This window comes from Lycium barbarum, chromosome 3 (genome assembly GCF_019175385.1).
Source record: "Lycium barbarum isolate Lr01 chromosome 3, ASM1917538v2, whole genome shotgun sequence".
Classification (NCBI taxonomy): Eukaryota; Viridiplantae; Streptophyta; class Magnoliopsida; order Solanales; family Solanaceae; genus Lycium; species Lycium barbarum.
Window position 1 is genome coordinate 131,111,296 of NC_083339.1, and position 26,900 is coordinate 131,138,195.

Below are 26,900 nucleotides of genomic sequence, written 5' to 3' on the forward strand. Positions count from 1 at the left end.
GTAATTTATTAATGTAGCGCCTTAAGATATTCATGTACTCCCTTGTTTATGAATTATGATTTGCTTATTTGGTAAGATTATATAAGAGTTGACAAATTGTGAAATTTTCTATTTAGGAAAAAAATACAACTTAAGAATCCAAACTGCATGTCCAAACAAAATTTCAACTTCACGTCATCCTGATTTCAAATCATGTCAAAGGACTCTTATAGTTTCAAATTTCAAAAGTGAGTAAAATTTTCTTGTAAAATTTGAAACTTCAGAACATTAAGGACCCATTTGGCCATGAGAATTATTTACTTTTTTTCGAAATTTTTTTTCACTTTTTCACTTTTTGGTGTTTGGTCATAACAATTCGAAATACAACTATACCCCAAAACATTATTTTTCACTTTTTCCACTTTTTCCATTTTATGTTTTGGACCTTACTTTTGTTTTTTTATTTTCAATTTTTAGCCAAAAAGTTTTTATGTTGCTCAATTTTCACCCTAAAAGTTCATACAACTTTTTTCACTGGTCAGAAGCAACTTATGTTGCTCAGTTGTTCTCTACTCTAACAAACATTGAATATCATGTGCTAAAAAACCTTTAAAAGAAAGAGGCAGGTGGAAATTTCTCCAACAAAACCATCAGTCTTGAGCACTCCATAAGCTGATCTCGAGTATAGTTGCCATATTTTCCGCACTAGTTATGTTTATTAATTGCTTTGGGTGCTTTTGTTAGTTTTTAGAAATTGAGTGTACAAATCATATTTCATCTTTTTTAAGAAAAAGTACATTTCAACACCAAATATTATTTGCAAAAACTAAGCATAGCTCCAATTCCAACTTCAACTTCAAAAATTTCAAAAAAAAAAAAATTTTACCTTTATTCTTTTCCCAATATCGATAAAGATTGGAGTTCAATTGAGACTAGGGCACTCGAAAGATGCTTTGAGATAAACATGGGAGGCTGTTATTTCACAAGACTTAAGCCTCGATTATTCTTTGTTTTATTTATGCTCCACTTATGAGCAGTGCTTTAAAAGGTAAAATTGAATCTCACTTGAGAGTAGGACACTGGAAAGATGCTTTGAAATAAGGGAGCAGTGCTTTGAAAGAATTTTTAAAGGTAATAATGACCTAATTCACCCCTCTTGCATAGTAATGGTGCCTAAATCAACAAAGTGCGTTTCAAAGCTACAGCCTCAAGGATCCTTGATTGACAGTTAAAAACAGCCATCATAACCCTGTATATCTTGGATTTGCACTGCATGTACACATATCAGTCCCCATGAAATTATATATAAGCCTCTATTTATTTTTTTAAGAAAGAGAAATTAAAAAGAGAGAATACAAATTACAGAGAATAAATAAACTATGTCCACTTCCAAAGAGACTTAATAGACAACATCAATCTCCCTAGTATCACAATCACCTTCAAGTTGAATAATTAGCAGTCCATCTTCAGTGTTATAATTGAATTTTGTTTCCTCACCATTCACTGTACAGTAGCTTGGTTTTGAGCTAGAATAGGCTCCAACTCGGCCACAACCTCGTGTTTTAATTTGTATCTTGCATCCTGATGGATGCTGGCTGCAAAGAAGAACCTCAACAGCTCCACCAGAGTTGTACATAACAATCAATAAAAAGGAGCAAAATGATGACAATTATAAACCTGTACATATGACCTTCATTTGATATTGGAATTGTCCAAAACCTCAAATACACTGCAGAATGTTGACATACCTTCACTGGAGAGATGGTAAATACTTCACAACCAAGCGTACTTAACGAGACTTGGATTTTCCCTTCTTTTGGAAATCTAGAAAGAGAACCTAACAACAACTCAATGAGATTAGCTAAGTGGCGAGTCACAGAAATTTTGCTTTTCAAAACAGAATAAATTTTGTAAGGACACAAAAGCTGGAATACTAAAAGTTATCATTAGACTACCCGAGTTAAATGCATAGATAGCACAATCCCCATTCTAATCTTCAATAGCAATATCCTCAATAGAGTCAACGTCAAGAGGGCTGATATGGCCAGTGATGGTTACAGGCTTAAGGATGTTCTCTGATCCTTCCTTCAATGGCCAATTTCCAGCTCCTTAACAGTTAAAAGCACCAATTACACCAGTTAACTTATTTAAATTCCAAATTTTCAATAAGCTGCATTAGATGAAGGTAAATACTCATTAGACGTTGCAGTTTCAATATTTCAGCTGTAAAAGCTCCTCTCTCCCAATCCACTAAGAAGTACCTGACCGCAAAAACTAGGTGAATGGATCTTACTTTTTCTCATCCATGACTGGATCTATAAATAAGCAGTCTCGCGTTGGCCGCCCAGCACATCTAGCTCTTAGGATTGAGCTATCAGGCAAAACTAGCTTTATAAGTAGTTCAAAATCATGGTGATCTGGCTTGTCACTGCAGAATTTGTCACAACAATCAAATTGCAATAAGATTTCTTTTAAATAGTAATGCAGAAATTCTGGACATAGATAAGAATGTTGTACTGCATGGTGTAGTAGGACCTCTCACCTAACATACACTGCAGACCCACTTAATGCTCTTGCAGTACCATAGAATTTAGTTGTGACGTGCTTGCTCTAACATAAACAGAATAGTTAGCTCTTCTAAGGTCAAGCCTTTTCTTTTGTGATCAAACAAATGTCTCCTAAGCTAAAGTTTTTTCTGTAATAAAACACGGAAGTATGGCTGGAAAAATGGTAGAAGAAAACAAGTAACCATCCAATCCGACCCATTAAATATGGGTTGGATAACAAACCAGTTAAAAATGGATTAGTTATAGATATTATCCGTACTCTCCACTAAAAAATGGATATCAAGTAATCTAGATGGACAATATGGATATCTATATTATGAATACCCACTCCTTATCAGCACTTTTCACTCACATTATACTGATGATACCATACCTGGAACATGTCCCAATCTGGAACTACAATCTTCCCCATAAGAAGACTGTTAAATGCAACAGAAATGATATGCATTGTTTGACAAGGTAGGATCCTTGGGCATGAAATCCTCCGATGCTCTTGCAACTGCACTCCTCTTTGAGCTGACAATTTACTTCTCAATTAGAAACTATTATCAATACAATAACTTCATCCATACCTTGCATAGCAATCAAATGAAGGGTGCTCAAACCTGTAGATGGAGTCAGAGTTGTGATTCATACAGCAAATCAGGTTACTTGCTCTAAAGTTTCTTGCAACAGACTCCTCCAGAGCTGCTTGGTATCGTCCAGTAAGTGCAACACGACCCCCATGCCCAAACCCTAAGGTTTCCATAAGAGTCTGCACATCTACTTTTACTCCATCTACACCACTGATTGCAAGATAACTATGAAGATCATTGCAAAAATCATAAATCCTCTGGGGATCGATTACACCAATTCCAAATTTTTCCAAGCTGTCCATAGCTATATCTCGAAGATTTCCTGTGTTACCAGGTGATTGAATTGGATACTCAATCTTTGGGTTGTACTTCCTCATAGTTTCAGATAACGGATGGAGCCCTTCCCCGGAACCAAGCAAAGCGTGCCAGACATATACAAATCTACATAAATGGAAGTGCTTCAAAATTGCACACTGTATGAATTAAAGAGCTGCTCTAATTTCCGTCATGAAGAATAGTAAATTTTTGTTGGACCCTAGACTCACTTTAATCCATAAATTTCTTTAATGAAATTTATGAACTCCTGGAGGTCAGAGCATGGAATGACTTATTTCAAGTCCCTAATTTATCGTTCTCCTTGATGTCAGTTAATCTTGATGCAAACCTGTGACCACATTGACAAAAATGAAACTTAAATCATTGAATAAATAGCAACTATATTACGACAAGCTACTATCTGATATATATGAGAACATACTGTGATCCTTCAACAATCGGTTCTCCTTCCTTTTGGAAATCGTTATACGTCTCTTGCCAGCCATCATCAATAATCAAAAATCTCGGCGGGCAGCCTCCTTCCATCAAACTGAGTGGAGAAGAGAATAGTGTTATGTAGAAGAAAACGGAAGACACAGGAAGCGTCATCTGATTCATTCCCAAATCTGGCTCCAGTATTGTACTTTTGAAGACCTTCTTTAATCCCCCGTGGATTGACCTCCTTGTAGAAAGCATCCCATGCACACCATCCAAACCAATCTAAATGTGCTGCCACCTGAGAAGAATATGAGTTATTACAACTTTATCACCGAAAAAGCTTATCTACAACTCTAGTAGCTTTTTGTTGTCAATATGCTTAAATGTTCCCATATGATTCTCAAGTATCCTGTAAAAGAATATAAAATAGAGAATATCTACTTCAGCTTCAAGCTACTATTGACTTCTAAGAGGAAATCAGTCTTCTTGTTGAATATGACATACTTGATAGAATCCTTGATCAACTTAAAAATGGGTTGTCTCCTGAATTCATGAAAAATGGAAAGGAAGAAAACCCGACTTGAAATATTTCAAAGTGTGGGGGTGCTTAGCTAAAGTACAAGTTCCTATACCCAAAAGGATCAAAATAGGACCAAAAACTGTGGATTGTATTTTCATTGAATATGCTACCAACAGCAAAGCATGTCGATTTTTGGTTCACAAATCCGAAAATCGCGACATTCATATTATTACGGTAATTGAATCAGATAATGTTGAATTCTTTGAAAACATTTATCCATATAAAAATGAACGTGAGTCGTCTGGAGAAAGATCTAAACAACCACGTGAAGAGGCAAAGGAAAATACACCAAGTAATGAGGCTCTAAGGCGGAGCAAACGCCAAAGGACATCTACTTCCTTTGGACCGGATTTTGTAACGTTTTTGCTAGAAAATGAGCCTCAAACATTTAAAGAAGCCATGTCTTCTTCAGATTCACCATTTTGGAAAGAGGCAATCAATAGTGAGATTGAATCAATCTTGAAGAACCATACATGGAAATTAGTTGATTTTTCTCCCGAAAATAAACCCTTAGGTTTGAAATGGATCTTTAAAAGAAAAATGAAAGTTGATGGCACTATTGACAAATATAATTTAAAGAGTTGTTGTTAAAGGTTATAGACAAAAAGAAGGTCTTTATTATTTTGACACAAACTCGCCGGTGACAAGGATAACATCCATTCGGGTGTTAATGGCACTAGCGACAATATATGGTCTTGAAATTCATCAAATGGATGTTAAGACAACTTTCTTGAATGGAGACTTGGAGGAAGAAATTTACATGGAACAACCTGGTTTCGTGGTTCTTGGTAAAAAAAGGAAAGTGTGCAAACTTGTCAAGTCGCTTTATGAACTAAAACAAGCCCCAAACAATGGCATGCAAAATTTGACCAAACAATGTTGGCAAATAGATTTAAGATTAATGAGTGTGACAAATGTGCTTACATTAAAAATACTCCAAATCATGAAGTCATTATTTGTTTATATGTTGATAATGAGTAGAGATATTGCCAACGTAAATGCTACGAAGCGTATGCTGGCTAGCAAATTTGATATGAAAGACTTGGGAGTTGCTGATTTAATCCTAGGAATTAAGATTCATAAAACTCCACAAGTTCTAGCATTATCACAGTCTCATTATATTGAAAGGGTACTTGACAAGTTCAAGTATTTGAATTTCAATGTTGCGAAGACTCCAATTGATGTAAGCTTTGCACTTCAAAAGAATGAAGGTGAAAGTGATTCACAATTGGACTATGCACGAGTATTGGAAAGTTTAATGTATATCATGAATTGTACACGACCAGACATTGCAGTGCTATTAGTAAGCTGAGTCGGTTCACAAGTAATCCCAATCAAACTCATTGGATGGCAATGAAACGAGTTTTGGGGTATTTAAAACACACCTAAAACTATGCTTTACACTATAATAAATATCCCGCAGTAATTGAGGGATATAGTGATGCAAACTGGATCAGCGGATCATCTGAAGATAAATCCACAAGTGGATATGTTTTCACTATTGGTGGAGGAGCAGTGTCTTGGAAATCATCCAAACAGACATGTATCGCCCGCTCTACAATGGAATATAAATTTATAGCTTTAGACAAGGCCGATAAAGAAGCGGAATGGCTCCGAATTATTTTGGAAGACATTCCATTTTGGCCCAAAACTTTGGCACCGATATGTATACATTGTGATAGCCAAGGGACAATAGGTAGGGCAGAGAGCGTTATGTATAACGGGAAATCTCATCACATACAATGGAGACACAATACCGTTAGACAACTACTCTATAGTAGAGTTATCACTATTGACTACGTAAAGTCAAGAGAAAACGTGTCAGATCCACTTACAAAAAGCCTATCTAGAGAGGCAATTGAAAGATCATCGAAAGGAATGGGTTTAAGGCCTAGGACAAGTCATCATGGCGGTAACTCTACTTAGTAGACTGGAGATCCCAAGATCTAGGTTCAAAGATATCAAACAAAGTTATGAATGACAATTCAACATTGTCAAATAACTCAACCCATTCTCGTGAAGAAGACAATGTTCAGAAACAAGGATAAAACCATAAGGCTTTTTGATGAGTTAATATAACATTACAGCTTTTTAATGGTTTCTAAGTCTGGCAGGAGATGACCAGATAGTGTATCTATAGGACTACACGTTTAGAAATCACCTATGTGAGTGTGAACTGTAAGCCGCTTCAAGAAGAATGATAGTAAAAGCCCATTCTCTATTCACTTATGAAACCAGGCGGTGTTCATGGCTGAAACGAACACAACCGTGAGAACCATAGACGGTTAAGGATTAATTGTGTGACTTATGTTGTCTAGGTATATAACAAAGCTCGACGGTTCAAAGATATCACATCTACCGATTGACCGATTATATCCGATATAAGTTCACTATGGAAATTTCAAAGGGAAACCTATTTATTCAGATGCAATTAATCTTTACTTGTAAATCACACACTTGTCCGTGCATTCCTTTAAATTATAGCCATTCCCCATTCATGTGGGGGATTGTTGGGTTTTAAGTGTAGATGAATGGGAAATGAAGGGGAGAAAATATGAAGGGAAAATGAAAATTTTAAATTCTTCCTTTATTGCTTATTGGATGAAGCATTTCTACCACATTGGTAGTGGAAAGGAAAGTTCTTGTGCTTAGATAGAGAAGCACATCTTCTAGCTCATAAAGAGTTGAGAAGAGGACCTCTCCTCGCGCTGGCATCGTCGCTCGGCTCGGCTTTGGATTTGGTCAAATGATTTGATTGATAATCTTTTTGAACCAAATTTAATTTTAATTGTCTAATTATTAATTAATTATCCAAAATTCTGACGTGGTTTTTCGGATGAATTAAAATCTGGATTATAACCGGGTCCGTTTCTGACCCGATGACCCATTTTTCTTTCCCGGATTATTTTAAATATTCCCGCCACCTGAAAGGGTGCCACTGAAAGGTTGCACCTTTCTAAACCAACGCATCCATGGCTATTTATAATCTGTTGATCTTTAGATTTTTCCTTACGAAATTTCTGAAATTCTTCTCTCTTCTTCTTTTGGACTTCATAAAATTCTCGTATGATTTACAGCCTTCGAGTGAGTTCGCTGTTCACCAAAGTTTGCAGTACTGCTACTACGGTGAGTAAATTGTTCTATTTTGGGATGCTATATTTCACAACCTGTGGTACATTGGGGGAATAATTTCCTTAAGGACACACTGTGCATTCAGTGGGCTCGATTTAGTTCTGGATTTTTTTTTTGTATTGTTTCTTCTAACATTTTCCAGATTCTGCTGGTTTCTTAAATTTTCAGTTTCTGGTTTAAGTAGTTTTTCAGATACAGGTTTTATAACAGAACTTTGCACCTGGAATCTAACCATAGTTCTGTTATAACACAAACAATCTAATTCAAAACCTGCCTCTGCTTAAATTTTCTTCCACGAGCAAAAATCCAAGATTCAGAGTGATCTTTTTCCTATTTCTTTAGAAAACCAAAAATGAAATGTGTCCTTTCATTACGTCAAATAGTATAACCTCATAATTTTGTCCAGATATGCATTACATTCCCACGCTGCTCAGCCAAATAGAAAATTTCCTTCCAAATCGCATAAGAACTACTCATTAAATAAAGCATTCGTAGTGTGTACGGTCTGTGTACATCCTATCCTTTGCAGACCCATTTGTAGGACTACACTGGGTATGTTGTTGTAGTGTGATGGAGCGAAAATTGTACAAACTACGTCCTAATAATCTGGCATAACTCCTAGCTGAGTTAAAGCAAAGTAGCAAAACAAATGCTTACATAGCAAATAGAATAGCAAGCCCATCCATCCCATGCAACAAGGAAAAGAAAATAGAGAGGGGATTGGTAAAAGGAAAAAAAGAGTAGAGAAGGAGAGGACTATTGAGTAACTCCAAGAGTAAAGACGTGTCTACAACTTGGTATTGATGAATTTGCAGCAATGAACAAAGCCGATGAACATGCCGCCACCGAAGAAACTTTGACGTTAAAGGGGACTTCGGTCAACATCGTCTTACCGTTGACCAACAGCGAACCATCTTGGATGCATGCCATCATTTTAGTGTGTTCTCCTTACAATAATGATTTAGTTTACCATGGACGAGCAATTGAGTATGAAATTAATGCTTGTATGCTGATTGAAAATGAATTTGATCAATTGGTTTAGGTAATGGAATTTTGGCAACTGTTGTGAGCAAGAAAGAATATACTAGAAAATCTGTCATTTCAGAAGTTACTTTTATTTTTTGATATTGCGACGTGAAAAACCGACGGACTGTGGTCGATAAAATAGCGAAAATCGAGGCAAGATTTATAAGTCATTTTCGACATAGATTACCGACGGCTTGAGGTCGCAAAATTTTGATTATATTAAAAGGAACACACCCTAATTTCTATACTTTATTTCTTTCCTATCCACTTTTTATCTTGGCGATTCACTTCTTAAAACAGCAAACAAGGCCGTTAAACGGCACCACGTTCACAATAGCATCACCCTTCAGTCACGGTAAGTGTATTTTTCCTTCTTCTACAGTTTTCCTCTTTTTTAAGGTTTAATTTTTTATGAAATTTTGAATAGATCTGGATATATATATCACCATTTTCTTCTAAGGTCCTTGTAGAATTTAGCTTTGATTCTGTCTTTTTTTTTGTGTGTGTGTGTGTGTTGCTCTTGTGAAAATATTAACTTTGAAACTTAATACTGCTTATAAACTCACACAGATTGAACAATTTTTCTAATCTTGTGTTGCATATATAGTCTGTTTTAAACTATTTAACTTCTGAAATTTGTTAACTTCATTTAGTAATGATTTTGGGGTTTTGTTAATTTTATCTCTCACAAAAGTAGATCCATCCACACAATTTAGTAAAAAATAATATTATATGCTACTGAAGAATTCCACAGTTCTTTTTTTTTTTTTAAGGATTCAAGATATTTATTTATTTATTAATACTTAAATATTAACAACATTACAAACCAACTGGTTGCCTTGACTGGCAACTTGCGAAGTTTTAGAAGTACAATAGTAGCAAAAGTAGTAGCATTGGTTCCATTCCTAGTAGAGATGTCACGCAGGACATTTAGATTACTATAGGTAGCTAATAAAGTAGTAGCAGCATCATCTAATTTCTTAACAAAGGGAGTCCCTCCATGCCGATCTTTCTCCAACAACTGCTACACAAAATTAGGAGGCTTCATAAGATACTTTACTTTGTTTATTTTGGAAGAATTCCAGAGTTGAAGTGTGTTCTTTGACCTTCAGAATCTTTAAAGATTATTATAGTCTCACGTTTGTTCTGTCAACAAATGTTTCTGCACTTCTTTTCATCTTATTATATTATCTTAGTTCCATAACTTGCTTGCATATTTTAAGTTATTTGTTTGTTTATTTAGTCTTTTATTTTTTTGTCATAACTCATAAGATTGTTGATTCGTTCTTTGTTTAACTTAATTGTGAACGCATACCGCGTGTTTGTACTTCCAACTTGCGAAGTGAATCTGTTGGATCGACTTGTCTCGTACTTTTGAGTTTTGACCTGTATAGGGCGAATCTATTAGATTAACTTATACTCCCTCTATCCAAATTTATATGACACCATTTCCTTTTTAGTCCGTCTAAAAAAGAATGCCACATTTCTATATTTAGAAATAATTTAACTTTATGAGATGATTTTCAGTCACACAAATCTCTAAGCCTTATTTTGGACACCGCAAATTTCAAAAGTCTTATTTTCTTTATTAAATTTCGTGCCTAGTCAAATGATGCCACATAAATTGAGACGGAGGGAGTATAATTATAACGTTTTATAATACTAAAAACCTATCATTCTTTGACTTAATTGTGAAGAAATATTCTACTTCTATCATAGTCTAAGAAGAATAATTAATTTGTTTGAAGTACTCTTGCCAGTGACGGATTCAGAATTTTTACACAGGGGGTCCGAAAAGAAACAACAAAAGCTAAATATAAAAAATAATGATGTCCCTAGGAATCGAACCGAGGACCCCCCCCCCCCCCCCCCCAAAAAAAAAAAAAAAAGAATCTAGAACAATAGAGATAATTTTAAACACTCTAGACCGCTTGAGCTAACCTTTTACATTTGTCAGGGTATTTAAAAGTTAATATATATATATATAAATACAGAAAATCTACCCTATATATATAATGTAATTTTTTACCAAAATGTTCGGCTGAACACCCTCCCCACCCTCTAAATTCGCCCTGACTCTTGCCTTTTTAATAACTAAAGGGATAGTTCAAAATGTAAAATTTCCAATATAATCGCTAAAAATGCTAATTGATGGATGAGGTTGGCTCTGGAAGCAATTTCTGTCAGAGCGGAGCTCCTATTTGTCAAAGCGCAGCATATGTAAACACGCGCTTACTTACTTTTGCATCCCAAACTAAAATAGGCCTTGCACCATAACTCTTTGGGATAGTATATTAGATCTTCAACTATTTTTTTCCTTCCAAGTTGCTTTAATATTGCTAAATTTCCCTTACTCTTCCTAAAATGTACTTTTTGCACATTTCCAAAACAAATTGCTTCTTTGAAGATATTTTTTTTTTAGTCTTGAATAAGCACGTGTTTGCACATGCTATTTTTGACTTATTTTTTTACCAAGTAATTAGTGGGGGTAAACAACACAAAAATAAAAAATGTTCTCTGCTTTATCCCAATATGCTCCTTATCCATTATGCAGGAAAAACTCATGATGGCGGATAGTTATAAAAACAAAATTCATTCGTAGAGTGAAGTCGAGGATGCATTAAGTGTAACATATAGAAATGGCATTTCATGTGTTCAAGAAATGGTAGATGTTGAATTAGCAGCTGAATTGCAGCATAGCGAAAGTATCTACAGTATGAAATTTGATCCTTCAATCTCTACTCGGAGATCAAATCAACACGATTATGAGGAAGAAATATCCATGGCAGACTAAGATGGAGTTTCAATCAATGAACATGAAATAAACGAGGAAGAATAACTTGATGAATATGAAACAAGCGATGAAAAAAAATTAATGATCAATATAAAAGCAAGGGAAAAATAAATAAGTTGATTTATTTCGTTCTTTAGTCATTTAATACTGTAGGAAGAAGTAAAAACTTTATTATTATTCCTAAATTATTTTTATCATTTCTTCTACCATCCTTTTATTACACAAATGACATCTGGGAATAAAGATCGTTCACAGAGTACTAAGGCAGTGAGAGGTAAATCTAAGGGAAAGCATAAAGTTTCCAAGACTACAGATTACACTACCTCTCCACTTGCAGGTCACACTACCTCTCTATCTATGAGATATATGATTCTTTCTTTTCAGTCGCCTTTCTTTCCTTTGCCTTTTTCTCAATGTCCTATTATGTTCTCTGTTTATTATTCTATGGTTTCTAGTGACATACAATCAATGCATATCACCTTTAGAAATAGAGGCTTTTCCAACCAACGAATCAGTGGGAAATTCACGTCAAAAACATACTTTCCACTTCATTCCCACTGAATCAGCTCACTGGGAAACGCATGGTGAGAAACAAATTCTCATTAAAACGTTGAGAAACTTCTTGATTTCATGGTGTGAAAACACTACTAATTTTTTTCTTATTGATCCATTAATCAAAATATTCATGAAAATAGCCACTGGAATATGCCTATATTTTTTTCAGTGAGAAATTTAAGTGGGAAAATGATAATTTTCTAGTAGTGTATATTTAAGCCCTGCTTATCATTTTATGCCTATATTTAGCATGCCATCTTCTTGAACTATCCCAAGGTCTTTTTGTCTTCATGTGGACCCTTATGTACTTCAAGGCAAGAATAAATTATACACTTAAGTTCATAATTTTGACCGAATTAATTATCAAAATTTTCGGGGCTTTACAGGTACACAGAGTCAAAGTTTTGGTGAGATTGGAATGCAGGATGCTTATTGGAGGCTGATTATCGTCCTGATGATACTGGGTAAAACAATACTTTTGTTAGTTTTTAATTATTGAATATCATTTTTTACATATGTTAAATTTAATGCAGGTTTTTTCCATCCACTCAATCTACGGATTGGATTATGGAGTCTATTATATCATTTTATCGCGACGCTTGGATTACCTGGGAAGAGATACCTTTGATTGACAAAAACCATATGTGGAATCACTTTGGGGTACAAACATATTAATTCTTTATATTATTTATCAGATTACCTTTTTTTCATCTAATGTTATAAATTACTTGCAGACGAAGTGTACACGGTATCCCCAACATGGTAATCAAATACTATGTAATTTTGATAAAACTGCTGCTGATATACTTTATTATATCTTGCGGCCTGCCCGGAGAAAGGGCCAAAAGCCCAATTGGATGCTAGACGGTATATGGGCTAAACTTAAACAAAGGTGGGCTGCTGAGGAACCTCAAAAGACAAGCATCCAAGCAAAGGCAGCCCGAGCCTCTGACAAGGGTGACTCGTTGCACATCGGGGGTTCAGTTTGTGTAAAGACTCATCGACAAAGATTGGTACTTGTTTATTAAGTTTTGAGATAATAGTCAAAAACACACTTTGAACTATTGTTTTTTGCGAGTTTTACACCCCAAATATAAATTGTTCCATTTTACTACCTGAACTATCATCATCTGGGTATTAAAACCACCCTCAACTTAGGACGTGAAACTCGCGAAAAAGTGATAGTTCATGTGTGTTTTTGACCATTAACTCTTAAATTTACCTTGATTTTAACTAAATGTGATCGAACTTTTACTCAACTCATATTGTTTTTTGCAGGAAAAGAAAAAAGGGAGAACTATGACTTATGATGAGGTCTTTGATGGGAATCATGTGAAAGATAAAAAGGATGGTCGCGGAACTTGGGTCGAGCCACATGTTGAGAAGACATGTAAGATCCTAGCTTCAGAACTGCTTTTTTTTCTTTTTTTCTTTAACATGAATTTGTTTATATAATGCTTATCATTTTTAATTCAGGTTGGGTTTTAAAAAGGCTTGGATGAATGGCGTCAAAGTGAGCCTACTTCTGAGGATGGTAGTTCAACCCAATCGTCACAGGATGATGAAGCTTCAATGTCGTCGGAGGCGATTGGTGGCGTAAAAAAAGGTAAAGCATGCTTGGATCGCAACGTTGCTCTGGTTGTCTCACATCAAGATTGTCTGGTGCTTCTGTTAGTTCTCCGCAGAATCAGGAAGAGATGGATTCATCGCGGAGACAAGTGCAAAAGTTGTCGAAAAAGCACAAAGCAGACCATTTAAGACTTCATCGAATGGAGAACTTAGTGCATTATCTCATCGACATTTGTCAATCTGATGAGTCTGACTATAACTCTGATGGGGAGAACCCCCTTAAAGAGCTCCAAGACCTAGAAAAATCATAAATGAATTTTCCAAATCTGCAACTCTCTATATATAGGCAAAATTGGGCCTTAGTACCCAGTGCTTCGTTGCTGCGAAGCACCCAACCCCGCTGTTTCCATTTTCTGATTTTTGTTCTTTCTTGTGATTTCCTCGACACTTTGTCACCCGTGCCATATCTAACTTATCCTTGGACACATTCACCTATCCCAAGGTCTACTTGTCCTTGTTTGGACTCTTACGTACTTCAAGACTAGAATAAAATTATATCTTAAGCTTGTAATTTTGTTCGAATTAATTCTTAAAATTTATGGGGCTTTACAGATACACAGAGTCGAAATGCTGGAGAGGTCGGAACACTGGATGCTTTTTGTAGGCTGATTATCGCTCCTCATGAGACTGCAGGGTAAAACAATACTTTTGTTAGTTTTTCATAATTGAATTTTTTTTTTACATATGTTAAATTTAATGCAGGTTTTGTCCATCCTCTCTATCTGAAAAATGGATTATGCTTGCTATTACATTATGTTATTATGACGCTTGGATTTCCTGGGAAGAGATACCTTTGATTAACAAAGAGGATGTGGGATCTCTTTAGGGTACAAATAAATTAATTCTTTATATTATTTATCAAATCAAATTACCTTCTTTCATCTAATGTTATAAATTATTTGCAGACGAAGTGTACATGGTATCCCCAACATGGTAATCAAATATTTTGTAATTTTGATAAAACTGCTGCTGATTTACTTAAACATACCTTGTGTACTGCTCGGAGAGAGGGTCAAAAGCCCAATCTGATGGCAGAATGTATATGGGCTAGACTTAATGAAAAGTGGGCCACTGAGGAATTTAAAAAAACGAGCATCCAAGCAAAGGCAGCCCGAGCCTCTGACAAGGGTGACTCATTGCACATCGGGGGTTTAGCTAGTATAAGGACTCATCGACAGAGATTGGTAACATGTTTATTAAATTTTGAGATAATGCTCAAAAACACACTTGAGCTATTGTTTTTTTGTGAGTTTTACACCCTAACTATCAATTTTCGTTTTCCTACCTGAACTATCAGCATGTATTAAAACACACCTTAAATAGCAGTTGTTCCCTTAATTTCCTACCTTAGTTGAGGTGTGTTTTAATACATGGTGATAGTTCAGGTAGGAAAACGAAACAACTGATAGTTGGAGTGTGAAACTCGCGAAAAAGTAATAGTTCTTGTGTGTTTTTGACCATTAACTCTTGAATTTTCCTTGATTTTAACTAAATGTGATTGAACTTTTATTCAACTCATACTGTTTTTGCAAGAAAACAAAAAAGGGAAAACCACGACTTATGAGGTTGTTCAGGAGAACAATGTGAAAAATAAAAAGGATGGTCATGGAACTCGAGTCGAGCCACATGTTGAGAAGACATATGTAGGATCCTAGCTTCAGAACTATATTCGTTTTCTCTAACATGAATTTGTTTATATATTGCTTACAATTTTTATTTCAGGTTGGGTATTTTAAATGCTTGGACGAATGGCGTCAAAGTGACCCTACTTCTGTGGATGGTAGCTCAACCGAATTGTCACAGGATGACGAAGCTTCAATGTCATTGGAGGCGATTGGTGGCGTAAAAAAAGGTAAAGCATGCGGCCTAGGGTCACAACATTGCTTAGGTTGTCTCACATCAGGATTGTCTGGTGCTTCTGTTAGTTCCCGTAGAATCAGGAAGAGATGGATTCATTGCGGGACAAGTACAAAAGTTATGGAAAAAGCACAAAGCAGACCATTTAAGACTTCGTCGACCGGAGAATTTAGTGCATTATCTCATCGACATTTGTCGATCTGATGAGTCTGACGACGACTCTGATGGGGAGAACCCCCTTAAGGAGCTCCAAGACCTAGAAAAATTATATATGAATTTATTCTTTCTTGTGATTTCCTCGACACTTTATCATCTGAACTTCTTCTAACTTATCCCTTGGACAGGTTCACCAATCCCAAGTTCTTCTTGTCCTTGTTTGGACTTTTACATACTTCAAGGCTAGAACAGATTATAGCTTAAGCTCATAATTTTGTTCGAATTAATTCTTAACGTTTACAGGACTTCACAGGTACACAAAGTCAAAATTTTGGTGAGATTGGAGCGCCGGCTGGTTTTCGGTTGGTGACTATCACTCCTGATTGGACCACTAGGTAAATAATACTTTTGTTAGATTTAAATTATTAAATATATTTTTTACATATGTTAAAATTAATGCAGGTTTTTTTCCTTCACTGAAACTACAAAGAGGATCATGAATTCTATTAAATCATTTTATTGTGATGCTTGGATTACCTGGACAGAGATATATTTCTTCGACAGACAACATATATGGGATCACTTTAGGGTGCAGATATGGGATAACTTTAGGGTACAGACAGATTAATTTTTATAGTATTATTGATCATATTACCTTTTTTTCCCATCTAATGTTATAAATTATTTGCAGAAGTATGGATGGTATCCCTCTAATGATTATCTAATATTTTATAATTTTGAGAAACACGTTGATGATATACTTAAAGATACCTTGTGGACTGCTCGGAGAGAGGGTCAGAAGCCTAATTGGATGCTAGAAGGTATATGGGCTAAACTTAAAGCAAGGTGGGCATATGAGGAAGTTGAAAAGACGAGCATCCAAGCAAAGGCAGCCCGAGCCTCTGACAAGGGTGAATCGTTGCACATCGGGTGTTCAGTTAATAGAGGGACTCATCGACAGAGATTGGTAACTTGTTTATTAAATTTTACTTGATTTTAACTATATGTGATCGAACTTTTATTCCACTCATATTGTTTTTCGCAGGAAAATAAAAAAGGGAGATCTATGACTTATGATGAGGTTGTTCAGGAGAACCATGTGAAAAATAAAAAGGATGGTCATGGAACTCGAGTCGAGCCACATGTGAGAGGACATATGTAAGATCCTGGCTTCAGAACTATTTTCTTTTTCTCTAACATGAATTTGTTTATATATTGCTTATAATTTTTATTTCAGGTTGGATATTTTAAAGGCTTGGATGAATGGCGTCTAAGTGAGCCTGCTTCTGAGGATGGCAGATCAACCCAATCGTCACACGATGATGAAGCTTCAATATTGCTGGAGGCGATTGGTGGCGTAAAGAAACGTAAAGTCCGTGGCCTTGTATCACAACTTGGCATAGGCCATCCTACATCGGGATTGTCTGGTGCTTCTGTTAGTTCTCTGCAGAATCAGGAAGAGATGGATTCATTGCGGAAACAAATACAGAAGTTGTCGAAAAAGCGCAAAGCAGATCGTTTAAGACTTGCTCGATTGGAGAATCTAGTGCATAATCTCAAAGACATCTGCCGATCTGATGAGTCTGACGACGACTCTGATGGCGAGAATTAGTTTGTTGTACTTTTGATGTTCGGAACATCCACTTGTTTGATTTGGTTCGGATATAGGCTGAATGATGTTTGAATATCTAGACTTGCTTTTGGATGTTTAAGACTTGATTTGGATGTTTCAGACTTGATTTGGATGTCTTAGTTACAAATGTTTTTGTTTAATGTTGTAACTGTTAGAATTTTTTTTGGGGGAGTTGATTGTTTATAATTTTTGAAACTTCTGGTCTAAAATATGACGCAAATATTTATGTGGCTAAAAAATCATGTCATTAAAAATAAAATGAAAAATTTAAAGTTAAATTGTTTTGAAATGTTTTTATTTTTTATTTTTTAGACCGACCTAAAAAAAATCTCAAATTGAATAAAATAGAGAAAGTAACTCTTGTGCGAACATGGGTTAAAAGCTAGAGAGTATTTTTTTTCCTTTAAAATAAAGGTATATTAACCATAATTAAGGTTAAAATCAGTGTGTTTATATTTTCCACGCAAATACTTTAATTAATAGTATTTTTTGAGAGGAAGATTTCTTACTAAAGTTAGACAGTATTTTTTCCCTAGAATAAAGGTATATTAACCATGGTTAAGGTTTTTGTTTAGCGAAATAAATCTGGACCATTAAAGATGTAAATAGGACAAGGGTCACAAATCTAAACACGAGCTTGGAGAAATGGAGAGGAGCCAAATCCTCTTTTAATTTTAATGAGCTTGATAAGATAGAACTTCCGAGGTTTAAACTTTGATTTACCAATAAGAAATATTTGAGACTTGTTGCACAAAACACATGAGGCAAAAACTTACTTGCATCTAATGTTTACATCAAATCATACAAACGTGCAAGTATACTTTTTACTTTTACAAAACACCTGATAAGCACCACTTATGTTGGACCCGTGTACTTTTACAAAACACCTGATAAGCACCACTTATGTTGGACCCATACGTAGCACGGGCATAACCTCGCCTACTAAAACATGAACATTACAACCCATTTGATATTTTGAACGGAAGCCAAAGCAGCTGTTCAAATGCTCCCAGTTCTAAATGTAACAACTAACAAGTATCAAATAGAAAAAAATTATGGAAACAGGAATCATCAAATATAAGCATTTCCATTCATACCGTACTTGTCTATACGTTATATCTTACAATGAAGCAAGCAGGTGACCAACAATACAAAATGGCGACAGATTACAAAATTGTGGTGAAGAATCTCAAAAGGAACCCTCCAGAAAGGAACAGTAACAGAGTCAACTGGCTGCATCTTAGCGTGAGATGTCTTTACCAAAAAGTTCACTTATTCCTTTAGTAGGATCCTCCTTTTTAACAATCGACTCGCCAACTAGCACCTACAGAGATGCGACAACATAATTATCATATATGATTGACAAGGAAAAAGGTATAAATCAAATTATAGTATTGATCAGATGATGTATGATAGTAGACGGCAATAACATAATTGTGAAATGAAGACAGAAGGATCTATGCAAAATCATATTTGGAAAATAACCACTATTATCCTCTAGAATCCGATTTGGAATAATCATACGCTGTCATCATTAACTCCGCCTGTGTGAGCTCGCTCACATTGCCGGTCCCAAGCCCGGATAAAGGAGGAGGGTTGCCGAGGGTCAATCGGAAACAGCCTCCCTACCCAGGTAGGGGTAAGGCTGCGTACATCTTACCCTCCCCAGACCCCACTATTGTGGGATTACACTGGGTAGTGACCAACCGACCATACGCTGTCATCATTATGAACTTCAAAATTAGAAAAGCAGCTTACCGCTTTGCAACCAGCTTCTTGTACATAAGCAATATCAGCTGGAGTAAATAGTGCAGACTCCCCAACCACCTGAAGAATTAAAGTGGCAATAAAGTCACCAACTAATTTATTAGAAAGCAAAACTACTAAATCAAAAGCTTCCATGATGTGTATAGAAGTTCATACAATTATGCCTTTATCCCGAATCCTTTCCCCACGCTCTCCTTCGAGAAGTTTCTTCGTATTGCTAATGTCCACCTTGAAAGTTCCTGGTAACACAAAAGTTGATTTAGTTGGCAAGTCTTACACAATTGAAGTTCAGTTGATTAAGCATGCTGCTTCTAACTTCATTTATTCTGTTTGTACATTTTTCTCTAGCCCCGTATGTAGCCAAAAGCATGACTCTCTATTGAAGTGAACAGGGATTTAGAATCTCTGTCTAGGAAACTTGATTAATCTATCCAACACTTTGAACAGGGATTTAGAATCTCTGTCAAGGAAACTTGATTAATCTATCCAACACTTTGGCGTTCATATTGTATAATTTCCTTATAAGGCTAGTTTATCATTTACATGCCCTCAGATCAAGCAGTGGTAAGTTTATGAGGAGATTTAGGTTGCCTGAGAATGTTAAAATGGAGGGAATTAAAGCTGCTATGGAGAATGGAGTGCTTACTGTTACTGTTCCGAAAGTAGAAGAGAAGAAACCTGAGGTGAAAGCTATTGATATCACTGGTTAAACAAGTGTTTGCTGAGAGTCCTTGTTGCTAATAATGTTTGTTTCTTGAAAGTGTTTTGGTTTGTAAGGAATTTGAGGTTTTAATCTGAACTATGTGTCTGTGTAATTGTGTCTTGCTGTGGACTTCTACTAGCAGTTGTAATGAATAATGATTAAGAGATTAATATTGTGTGTGTTAGTTAATTGTCAGTTTAGTGAGATTTTCCCTGTTTTCCCCTTTTACATTTCCAGTTCAATTGCAATAAAATATTCAATGAATTTAGCTTCCAAAACCTGTGTATTTTTTGTAGTAGTAGTACTTAGCCTAACTTGAGGTGATATTATTGGCATTACATTTCCTATTTACATGCCAATTGTTTTGGTTCCAAAAAAGCTTTCCTTCAACTTTCTAAACCAAAAACTATATACTACTACAAAAAATACACAGGTTTTGGAAGCTAAATTCATTGAATATTTTATTGCAATTGAACTGGAAATGTAAAGGGGAAAACAGGGAAAATCTCACTAAACTGACAATTAACTAACACACACAATATTAATCTCTTAATCATTATTCATTACAACTGCTAGTAGAAGATCCACAGCAAGACACAGTTACACAGACACATAGTTCAGATTAAAACCTCAAATTCCTTACAAACCAAAACACTTTCAAGAAACAAACATTATTAGCAACAAGGACTCTCAGCAAACACTTGTTTAACCAGTGATATCAATAGCTTTCACCTCAGGTTTCTTCTCTTCTACTTTCGGAACAGTAACAGTAAGCACTCCATTCTCCATAGCAGCTTTAATTCCCTCCATTTTAACATTCTCAGGCAACCTAAATCTCCTCATAAACTTACCACTACTCCTTCACCACCCAAGCCCAAGATCTTCATGTACACCTTTGCTGTTCAATTTGTCTCCTTATAGCAGTTGGCAGCATGTAGTCTATCAAGAAATGAGTAGACAGGCGGTGTAGAATTAATTATGCAAATTACCAAGGTCTCTATTATTGATGCCAATCAGCTCAACCCCATCAATTCCAAGGACACGATCCATTTCCGTCTCATCATGTACCTAGAAGAAGAACAAGAAGTCGAAATGGCTATTAAAGGAAAAGAAACGAAACAGAGCTACAGAAAGAGAAATTTGTTTCTCTTTGAAAAGTGACTATCCTTGCAATGACAGAAAAATATCAACATCAACGAAGGATTTATAGTTCCAATATATCCAGATTGAAAAGAATCTTTGTTCGGATTAAGTGTTTACCATCATGCCAAAAGCTATGGCTGATAGCATTGTGCACAACTTTATTTCTTAACCAAGCACATCAAAATTAAACATCATGTTCGACCATGACTCTGATCCGATCATTACAAACCCATCACCTGGGCTTACCATGGGCAGGATGTTTGCGTTACCCAGCAACACACACCCCCCACCCCCACCCCCCCACCCGGGGCAAACACCTACGAGACACAACATGTTGTTACTGGGAATCAAACCCATGACATTGGCTCTGATACCACTTGTTAGGATCAAGCGTTTACCATCATTCCAAAAGCTATAGCCAATAGCAAGGGTGCAACTTTATTTCTTAACTAAGCTCATCAAGCCATCAAGCAAGTGCCATGTTCGACCATGACTCCGATCGGGGTCATCCCCGGTCACTCACTTGGGCCTAGCCATAGGCAGGATGTTTGCTTTACCCAACAATCTTTCATGAAGAGAGGAACTTATACCAAATATATTTCATATCTGTGAAACATGTCAACTGCCTTGAACAAATATTGATGTGTAGATTTTGAATTTTCCCCCTTTCAGTCCATGGAATGGTCAAAAAGTAGGAGTGGAGAAAGTAACAATTTACCTCAACTAGTGCTGTCAATCCAAGTAATTTGCAGATCTTAATCATATACTTGATGTCAAGATCTGGTAGAACAGCAGCAATTAACAGAATTGCATCGGCACCTTTGACCCGAGCATAGTAGAGTTGCCAAGCCTCTATAACAAATTCTTTACATAACAAAGGGCACTGCAAAAGTTGGAGCTCAATGAAAAACTTTAAAAGGACTCGATTATGATACATTATAGGTGACAAAAAACTAGAGGGAATCTGCATACCTCTACTCCAGCATTCCTTATGGCCTCTAGATTTTCGAAGCTTCCCTAATTCACAAAAATAAAGAGAATCATAATTAGCAATGGAAAATCATTCGACAATCTGCATCTAAGCACTTCCATGATACCCCAAGAATCGTATAGTCTATGAGTTAATTCTGAAAGTTGATGCCACTTCCTAAACAACTCTACTATAAATCCCAATTCTTGGGTGACTAATAAGAAAGGACCAAGCTTCACAACTGCTACTCAGGCAGATTTAGTCATTCACTTAAATGGGATGGTTTATCCTTCCCTTATCAGAAAGGTAATCTTTCACATAAACATATCCTAGTTACAAGTTTTTTAACACTTCAATTACAATTTAAGGTCCTACAAGGAAAGGATACAAATCTTTCAGCATTCTTGATTAGATTCCCTTTGCATCAAAAGGAAAAAATAATGCTTGCAACTTTGTCAAATACTTCACTTACAACTTAAGACTCCTGCTAGAAAAGCATAGGGGAGAAACTAATCTCAATATTGTCATCTACCTTATTTTGGTCACTGCATTTACATTATGATATTTAGTTACTGATAGTAACTGGCCCTGATACTGGTAACTAGATAGTCATTTTGCTACCATTAGTAGAAAGAACTGCAATCCTTATCGCAATTTGAAGAATGAAACTTTTACCTGAAAATATTTCTGATCTGTCAAAACACTAAGGCATGCTGCTCCACCTCTTTCATAAGCTTTCGCAATCTCAACCTGTCATGCAAAAACATTGAAAGGTTAATTCCCCATTTCAACAATGTCAACAAGGGTGAGTTGCAACTGAAACATTTGAACTCTTTTTAATGGGTTTGACTTAATGGATGAGTTTTTTTGTCAATGTATCGCGCTAACTGTGAATCCACGAATAAAAAGTAATTTCATATTTGTACAAAATCCTGCAGAGATTTTTATTCATTATTATATCTTCATAGATTTTTAAGTCTAAAGGAGTACCATATTATATCTTCACAGATTATTAAGTCTAAAGGAGTACCAATCTGAAACCCGGTATATGGTAGAAGACGAAAATAATCTAATGTAGCTAAACCCGCCTCTTACTAAAGTTTTGATAACGAAATCTGTTGTTTCCAGCTTAGAAGCTCGGTGGATTGTGGGGCCATCCCTCTACGCTTCTCCACTTAAATACAAGGGGTTTGGTTCATAGCAAGACTCAAACTCGTGATGTGCATTGCCGCTTACACATCCATACTATACTAGCTTTGCCGAGGGTCTTTCGATATGCTTGATCCTATCTAACCTTTTGTCTTGTTTTTCTCTCTTGTTCTCCTCTCTTGAGCCGAGGGTCTTTCGGAAACAGCCACCCTACCTTTCAAGGTGGGGGTTAGGTCTGCGTACACTCTACCCTCCCCAGACCCCACATGGTGGAATTATACTGGGTTTGTTGTTGTTGTTGTACTATACTAGCTTTGCCACTGAACCAATGCCCTGGGGATCAATCTGAATAAAGGCCCCCTTTTTCTCCTAGCCGACTATTATAATCTTGAAGTCACATAGTCCCAGATGAAGACAAATATCTAAGGAAGGAAGTTTCACTTTGGTCGCTGCAATCATACTACAACTTTTCACAACTTAGAACAGCAAGCAAGAACCCATTAGCTTAATGCTGAAACGGAAATTGGCTGCTGGTCGCTGCAATCATACCAACTTAAATGTAGCTTTATAATACATGTCCCACGACGTCATCTTCTTTTCATTTGCTTGGCTGCTGGTAGACAGCCGAGAAGGATCAGAATTTGCCCCTAAATATGACTCTTACTTTTATTTGAGAAGAATATTGGAAGTTTGTTTTTCCTCTTGATTTAGTTTATATCCTTGTATCACTTCAAGTGCCTTTAAGAACTTTAACACATTTCTTAGGAACTATATATAGTTCTGTTGAATACAGTTATAGAACATAAGAGTCCTTGTAAATTCAACAGAAGTGAAACCAGTCAAGAACTACTTCAGAGAAAAAGAAGAAAAGATAACATATCCCGACATGTCTCTACATAGTTTACTCAAAATCAGACCTTTACTCTGATTCCTTAAAGATATTCCTTAGCTCAATGTAGAAGGAATGGGAAACTAAGTAATGTCAAACTAAACGGTACAAGATCAAAAGCACTCAAGAAAGGGAAATGACAGACGTACAGGATTGAAATTTTCACGCAATACACCTCTACTTGGAGAAGCCTTCTTCACTTCAGCAATAAGAGCAGGTAATCCAGTTCTTGAATATGATGCTTTCAGAGCTCCCAGAAAATCTCTAGTAGGTGGAGCACTGCTAAGCAACTTTTTCAATAGAAGAAGCGGTTTCTTCTCTTTCATCTGGCAAACAAAAACCACCTTTTAGTTTGTAGAATATATTAAAACAAGAACATGATAGCACATACACCCTCAGGCGGCATTTGAGATTCTAGTCCAAGAGAGATACCTGGGTGACTTCCTTGTCCTTGTTCCAGACAATTTCTTCTAGTATGTTAATTGGAGTATTGCCTTCATTCTGCATTCGAAATTCAAAAGGGCCAACATAGTGCAAAGGAGGCCCTGTTGTCGGCCTCCTTCTAATTTTTATACCTTGAGTTGCAGCAATTTCTTCTCGGAGTCTTTCTACTTCCCACTCCTTAATTTTGAGAACATCTCCTTCAGGAATGGTGGATTCAGAAACCAGCGCTGAACCGTCCTTCAAGTCAAATCAATTATCATTTATCTTAGTGGAATGATCTTTATAAGAAAGGCTTTTCTCATCTATCTTGTGATACTATAAAAAAAAAAATGCAAATAGAAGACACATGTCTCAACACAAGAGTTTGAGGTAAATCCTACAGTATAGACATCATTCCGTAATGGAAATGGACATCTTTTTTACAAATTTTAGAAGCCCAAATTCAATATGCAAATCATATTTTGTTCTATGGTGTAATTCAATTTAATTTGTTAAGTCCAAATTACTTATTCAACCCTGGATCCACATATGTAATTGAACTTGAAAAAATCCCATAACTTTTACGTGCTTACACTGACCTAAAAAAGTGTCTTTTTTCACATTTAGATAGTTTAAACTGTGTGGATATATGAAGATAATGAACACGAATTAGATAACGTCTTTTTTGTATATGATGCAAGACGACGGGATTGCAAATCATACGAGTGAAATGAAATAATACCCACCAGTAGGATTTTCTTACAGAGTATGGAACATAAAATATGAAAACCTTAAAATGGCTATCCTTTAATAGATTAAAAACACTAGTATCACCGGAAAAGTCATTACTTGGCCAAGTAATCATCTTTTTTTGCTACAATTAAGGAAAGAAAAGAAGCTCACGGCTTCTTAGAATGCACAGGCAGAGGGGATAAGTAATTAATTACGCAACATATAGCAAAGGAAAACCCTCATTTCAAGTGACAACCAAAAACCTAGTAAAGCAAAATGAAATCAACGATTTAGGCTACCTCTGGAGCTCGAAGGGGCGAACATTGGGGCAAATTTCGAACTCCATAGCTCGTAAAAATAGTAGTTGGAACTGATAAGGAGAATGTCGATTTCTTGGGTTGAAATGAGAACCGGGGTCTTACCGTCGCCGCTGCTGACGTGGCGGTGGCGGTTGTCCTCAGTGGCATTACAGAATCCATTAAATTAGAGAGAAAAATTATTTGAGTTGAGGGCGAGCTTTTAGGGGGGGGGGGGGGGGGGGCGGTCACCAGTTGTTTGTGAGAAGGAAGAAGAAAAATGGCAAAGTCAAAGAATCACACAGCACACAATCAGAGTTACAAGGCCCATAGAAATGGGATCAAGAAACCCAAGTCACACCGTCACAGCTCCACCAAAGGGATGGATCCCAAATTCTTGAGGAACCAGAGGTATATGCTAGGAAGCACAACAAGCAGGGTGGGGGATCTGCTAAGGAAGAGTAGAATGTTCTAGCAGTAATAGGGATTTCTAGGTTTCTATTTGTTGCTGGCACTGTTATCCAAATTTGGGTTTTTAATTTTGTTTGTTATGCGGATATAGTGGCTACTATGGAAACCAGTTGTACTGTTTAATGAATACCTCTTTGCGATTCATTTAAAAAAAAAAAAAACTTTTCGGGGGAAATTAAATGTGTGTTCTTAATGGCATTAGATCTTTTGGGGGATTTAGCCGCGGCCACCAACCCCCGTCGCATAACGTCCAACTGTCTCTAGTTTTTATTTTTTATTTTTATCTTTCATTTTTTTTTTGCGTGGATTGGCCATCCTTTGGGGGTGGTCTTTAATTTTTGTCCCTCAAATCGGTGGTCTTTAATTTTTGTCCTTCGTCCAATATCTTGAGGTTCAGGATTCGAATCTCAGCACAATTAAAAAAAAAAAAAATCAAGACAGAGGTTTGAATTCATAAGGCAGAATTTTGCCTTCAAACTCTGTCTTAAGGTAGAGATTTGAAGGCAAAATTAAGGCATAAGTGTTTAACTATCTTGTACCCATGTCGGTTCGTATAACTATCTAATTGAGGGCTTTGTTAAGCTGCCGTTTAAGTATAGTTTATGTAAAGATCCCAAAATTAAATGTACCCATGTTGGTTCGTATGCACATTAATATAATATAGCCTAACTACCTTACAGATCAAGATAGTTATCTGCAGAGGACTACTATGGGATTATGACAGATGATTGCAAACTAACACTTATACTAATGGGGCAGAGTTTGCATGCCTGATGGGGCAAATTTTATTGCAAACTATACCTTATCGGGTAGAGTTTGCTAAGGCATAGTTTGCCTGCAAAACTCTATCTTAAGGCATAGTTTGCAATAAAACTCTGCCCCATCAGGCATAATTTGCATGCAAACTCTACATTAAGGCAGAGTTTTGTAAGCAAACTATGTCCGATGGGGCAGAGTTTGTAGGCAACCTCTGCCAAGTGAATTTTGTTTTAATTTTCACCTGAGCAGGGGTTTGAACCCGGAACCCTGAGATTTTAGGTGAAGGGCTTTTGATGGACAAAATTAAAGACCACCCCAAAATTAAAGATTGTCTTACTTTCCTTATTAGTTTGTCCTAGAAA

At 36.2% G+C, this 26,900-nt stretch overlaps 2 protein-coding genes and 2 pseudogenes across 4 annotated transcripts; 2 read left to right on the forward strand and 2 right to left on the reverse strand.

The window, feature by feature from the left end:
* Positions 1-1,267: 1,267 nt before the first annotated feature.
* Positions 1,268-9,790, reverse strand: LOC132631360 (probable galactinol--sucrose galactosyltransferase 2; annotated as a pseudogene).
* On the forward strand, positions 8,647-17,376 carry LOC132632561 (uncharacterized). Of its 2 annotated transcripts, XM_060348545.1 has the most exons (15): positions 8,647-8,967; positions 12,348-12,425; positions 12,495-12,621; positions 12,696-12,974; positions 13,240-13,351; positions 13,438-13,567; positions 14,143-14,224; positions 14,293-14,417; positions 14,496-15,233; positions 15,313-15,442; positions 15,917-15,998; positions 16,066-16,216; positions 16,295-16,570; positions 16,649-16,761; positions 16,841-17,376. In XM_060348545.1, the coding sequence occupies exons 10-15, from the start codon at positions 15,409-15,411 to the stop codon at positions 16,875-16,877; spliced, it is 693 nt and encodes a 230-aa protein (XP_060204528.1). In that variant the 5' UTR covers positions 8,647-8,967; positions 12,348-12,425; positions 12,495-12,621; positions 12,696-12,974; positions 13,240-13,351; positions 13,438-13,567; positions 14,143-14,224; positions 14,293-14,417; positions 14,496-15,233; positions 15,313-15,408; the 3' UTR covers positions 16,878-17,376. The 2 variants fall into 2 exon arrangements, with proteins under 2 accessions (XP_060204528.1, XP_060204527.1); XM_060348544.1 differs by lacking the exon at positions 8,647-8,967 and having other exon boundaries at positions 12,200-12,425.
* A 928-nt stretch (positions 17,377-18,304) lies between these two features.
* On the reverse strand, positions 18,305-25,569 carry LOC132632562 (indole-3-glycerol phosphate synthase, chloroplastic-like). 2 transcript variants are annotated; one of them, XM_060348548.1, is made up of 10 exons: positions 25,435-25,569; positions 24,290-24,538; positions 24,007-24,183; positions 22,495-22,569; positions 21,822-21,866; positions 21,568-21,732; positions 20,696-20,774; positions 19,160-19,242; positions 18,995-19,063; positions 18,305-18,560 (listed from the first exon to the last, which is right to left on the reverse strand). In XM_060348548.1, exons 1-10 carry the CDS (start codon positions 25,489-25,491, stop codon positions 18,477-18,479), a joined length of 1,083 nt encoding a protein of 360 aa, XP_060204531.1. In that variant the 5' UTR covers positions 25,492-25,569; the 3' UTR covers positions 18,305-18,476. The 2 variants fall into 2 exon arrangements, with proteins under 2 accessions (XP_060204531.1, XP_060204530.1); XM_060348547.1 differs by having other exon boundaries at positions 25,312-25,559.
* Positions 25,570-25,588: 19 nt separating this feature from the next.
* LOC132632563 (large ribosomal subunit protein eL29z-like) lies at positions 25,589-25,865 on the forward strand (annotated as a pseudogene).
* The last annotated feature ends 1,035 nt before the right edge of the window (positions 25,866-26,900 follow it).

Excerpts from the sequence above, each read along its gene's own strand:
- LOC132632561 (XM_060348545.1), top strand. The coding sequence starts at position 15,409 with ATGTCATTGGAGGCGATTGGTGGCGTAAAAAAAG. Across the intron at positions 15,443-15,916 it reads GATTGGTGGCGTAAAAAAAG|GTACACAAAGTCAAAATTTT; the intron begins GTAAAGCATGCG and ends AGGACTTCACAG. Across the intron at positions 16,762-16,840 it reads CCACATGTGAGAGGACATAT|GTTGGATATTTTAAAGGCTT; the intron begins GTAAGATCCTGG and ends TTTTTATTTCAG.
- LOC132632562 (XM_060348547.1), bottom strand. The coding sequence starts at position 25,491 with ATGGATTCTGTAATGCCACTGAGGACAACCGCCACCGCCACGTCAGCA. Across the intron at positions 21,867-22,494 it reads CAGATCAGAAATATTTTCAG|GGAAGCTTCGAAAATCTAGA; the intron begins GTAAAAGTTTCA and ends TTTGTGAATTAG. Across the intron at positions 19,243-20,695 it reads CATCAATAATAGAGACCTTG|GAACTTTCAAGGTGGACATT; the intron begins GTAATTTGCATA and ends TTGTGTTACCAG.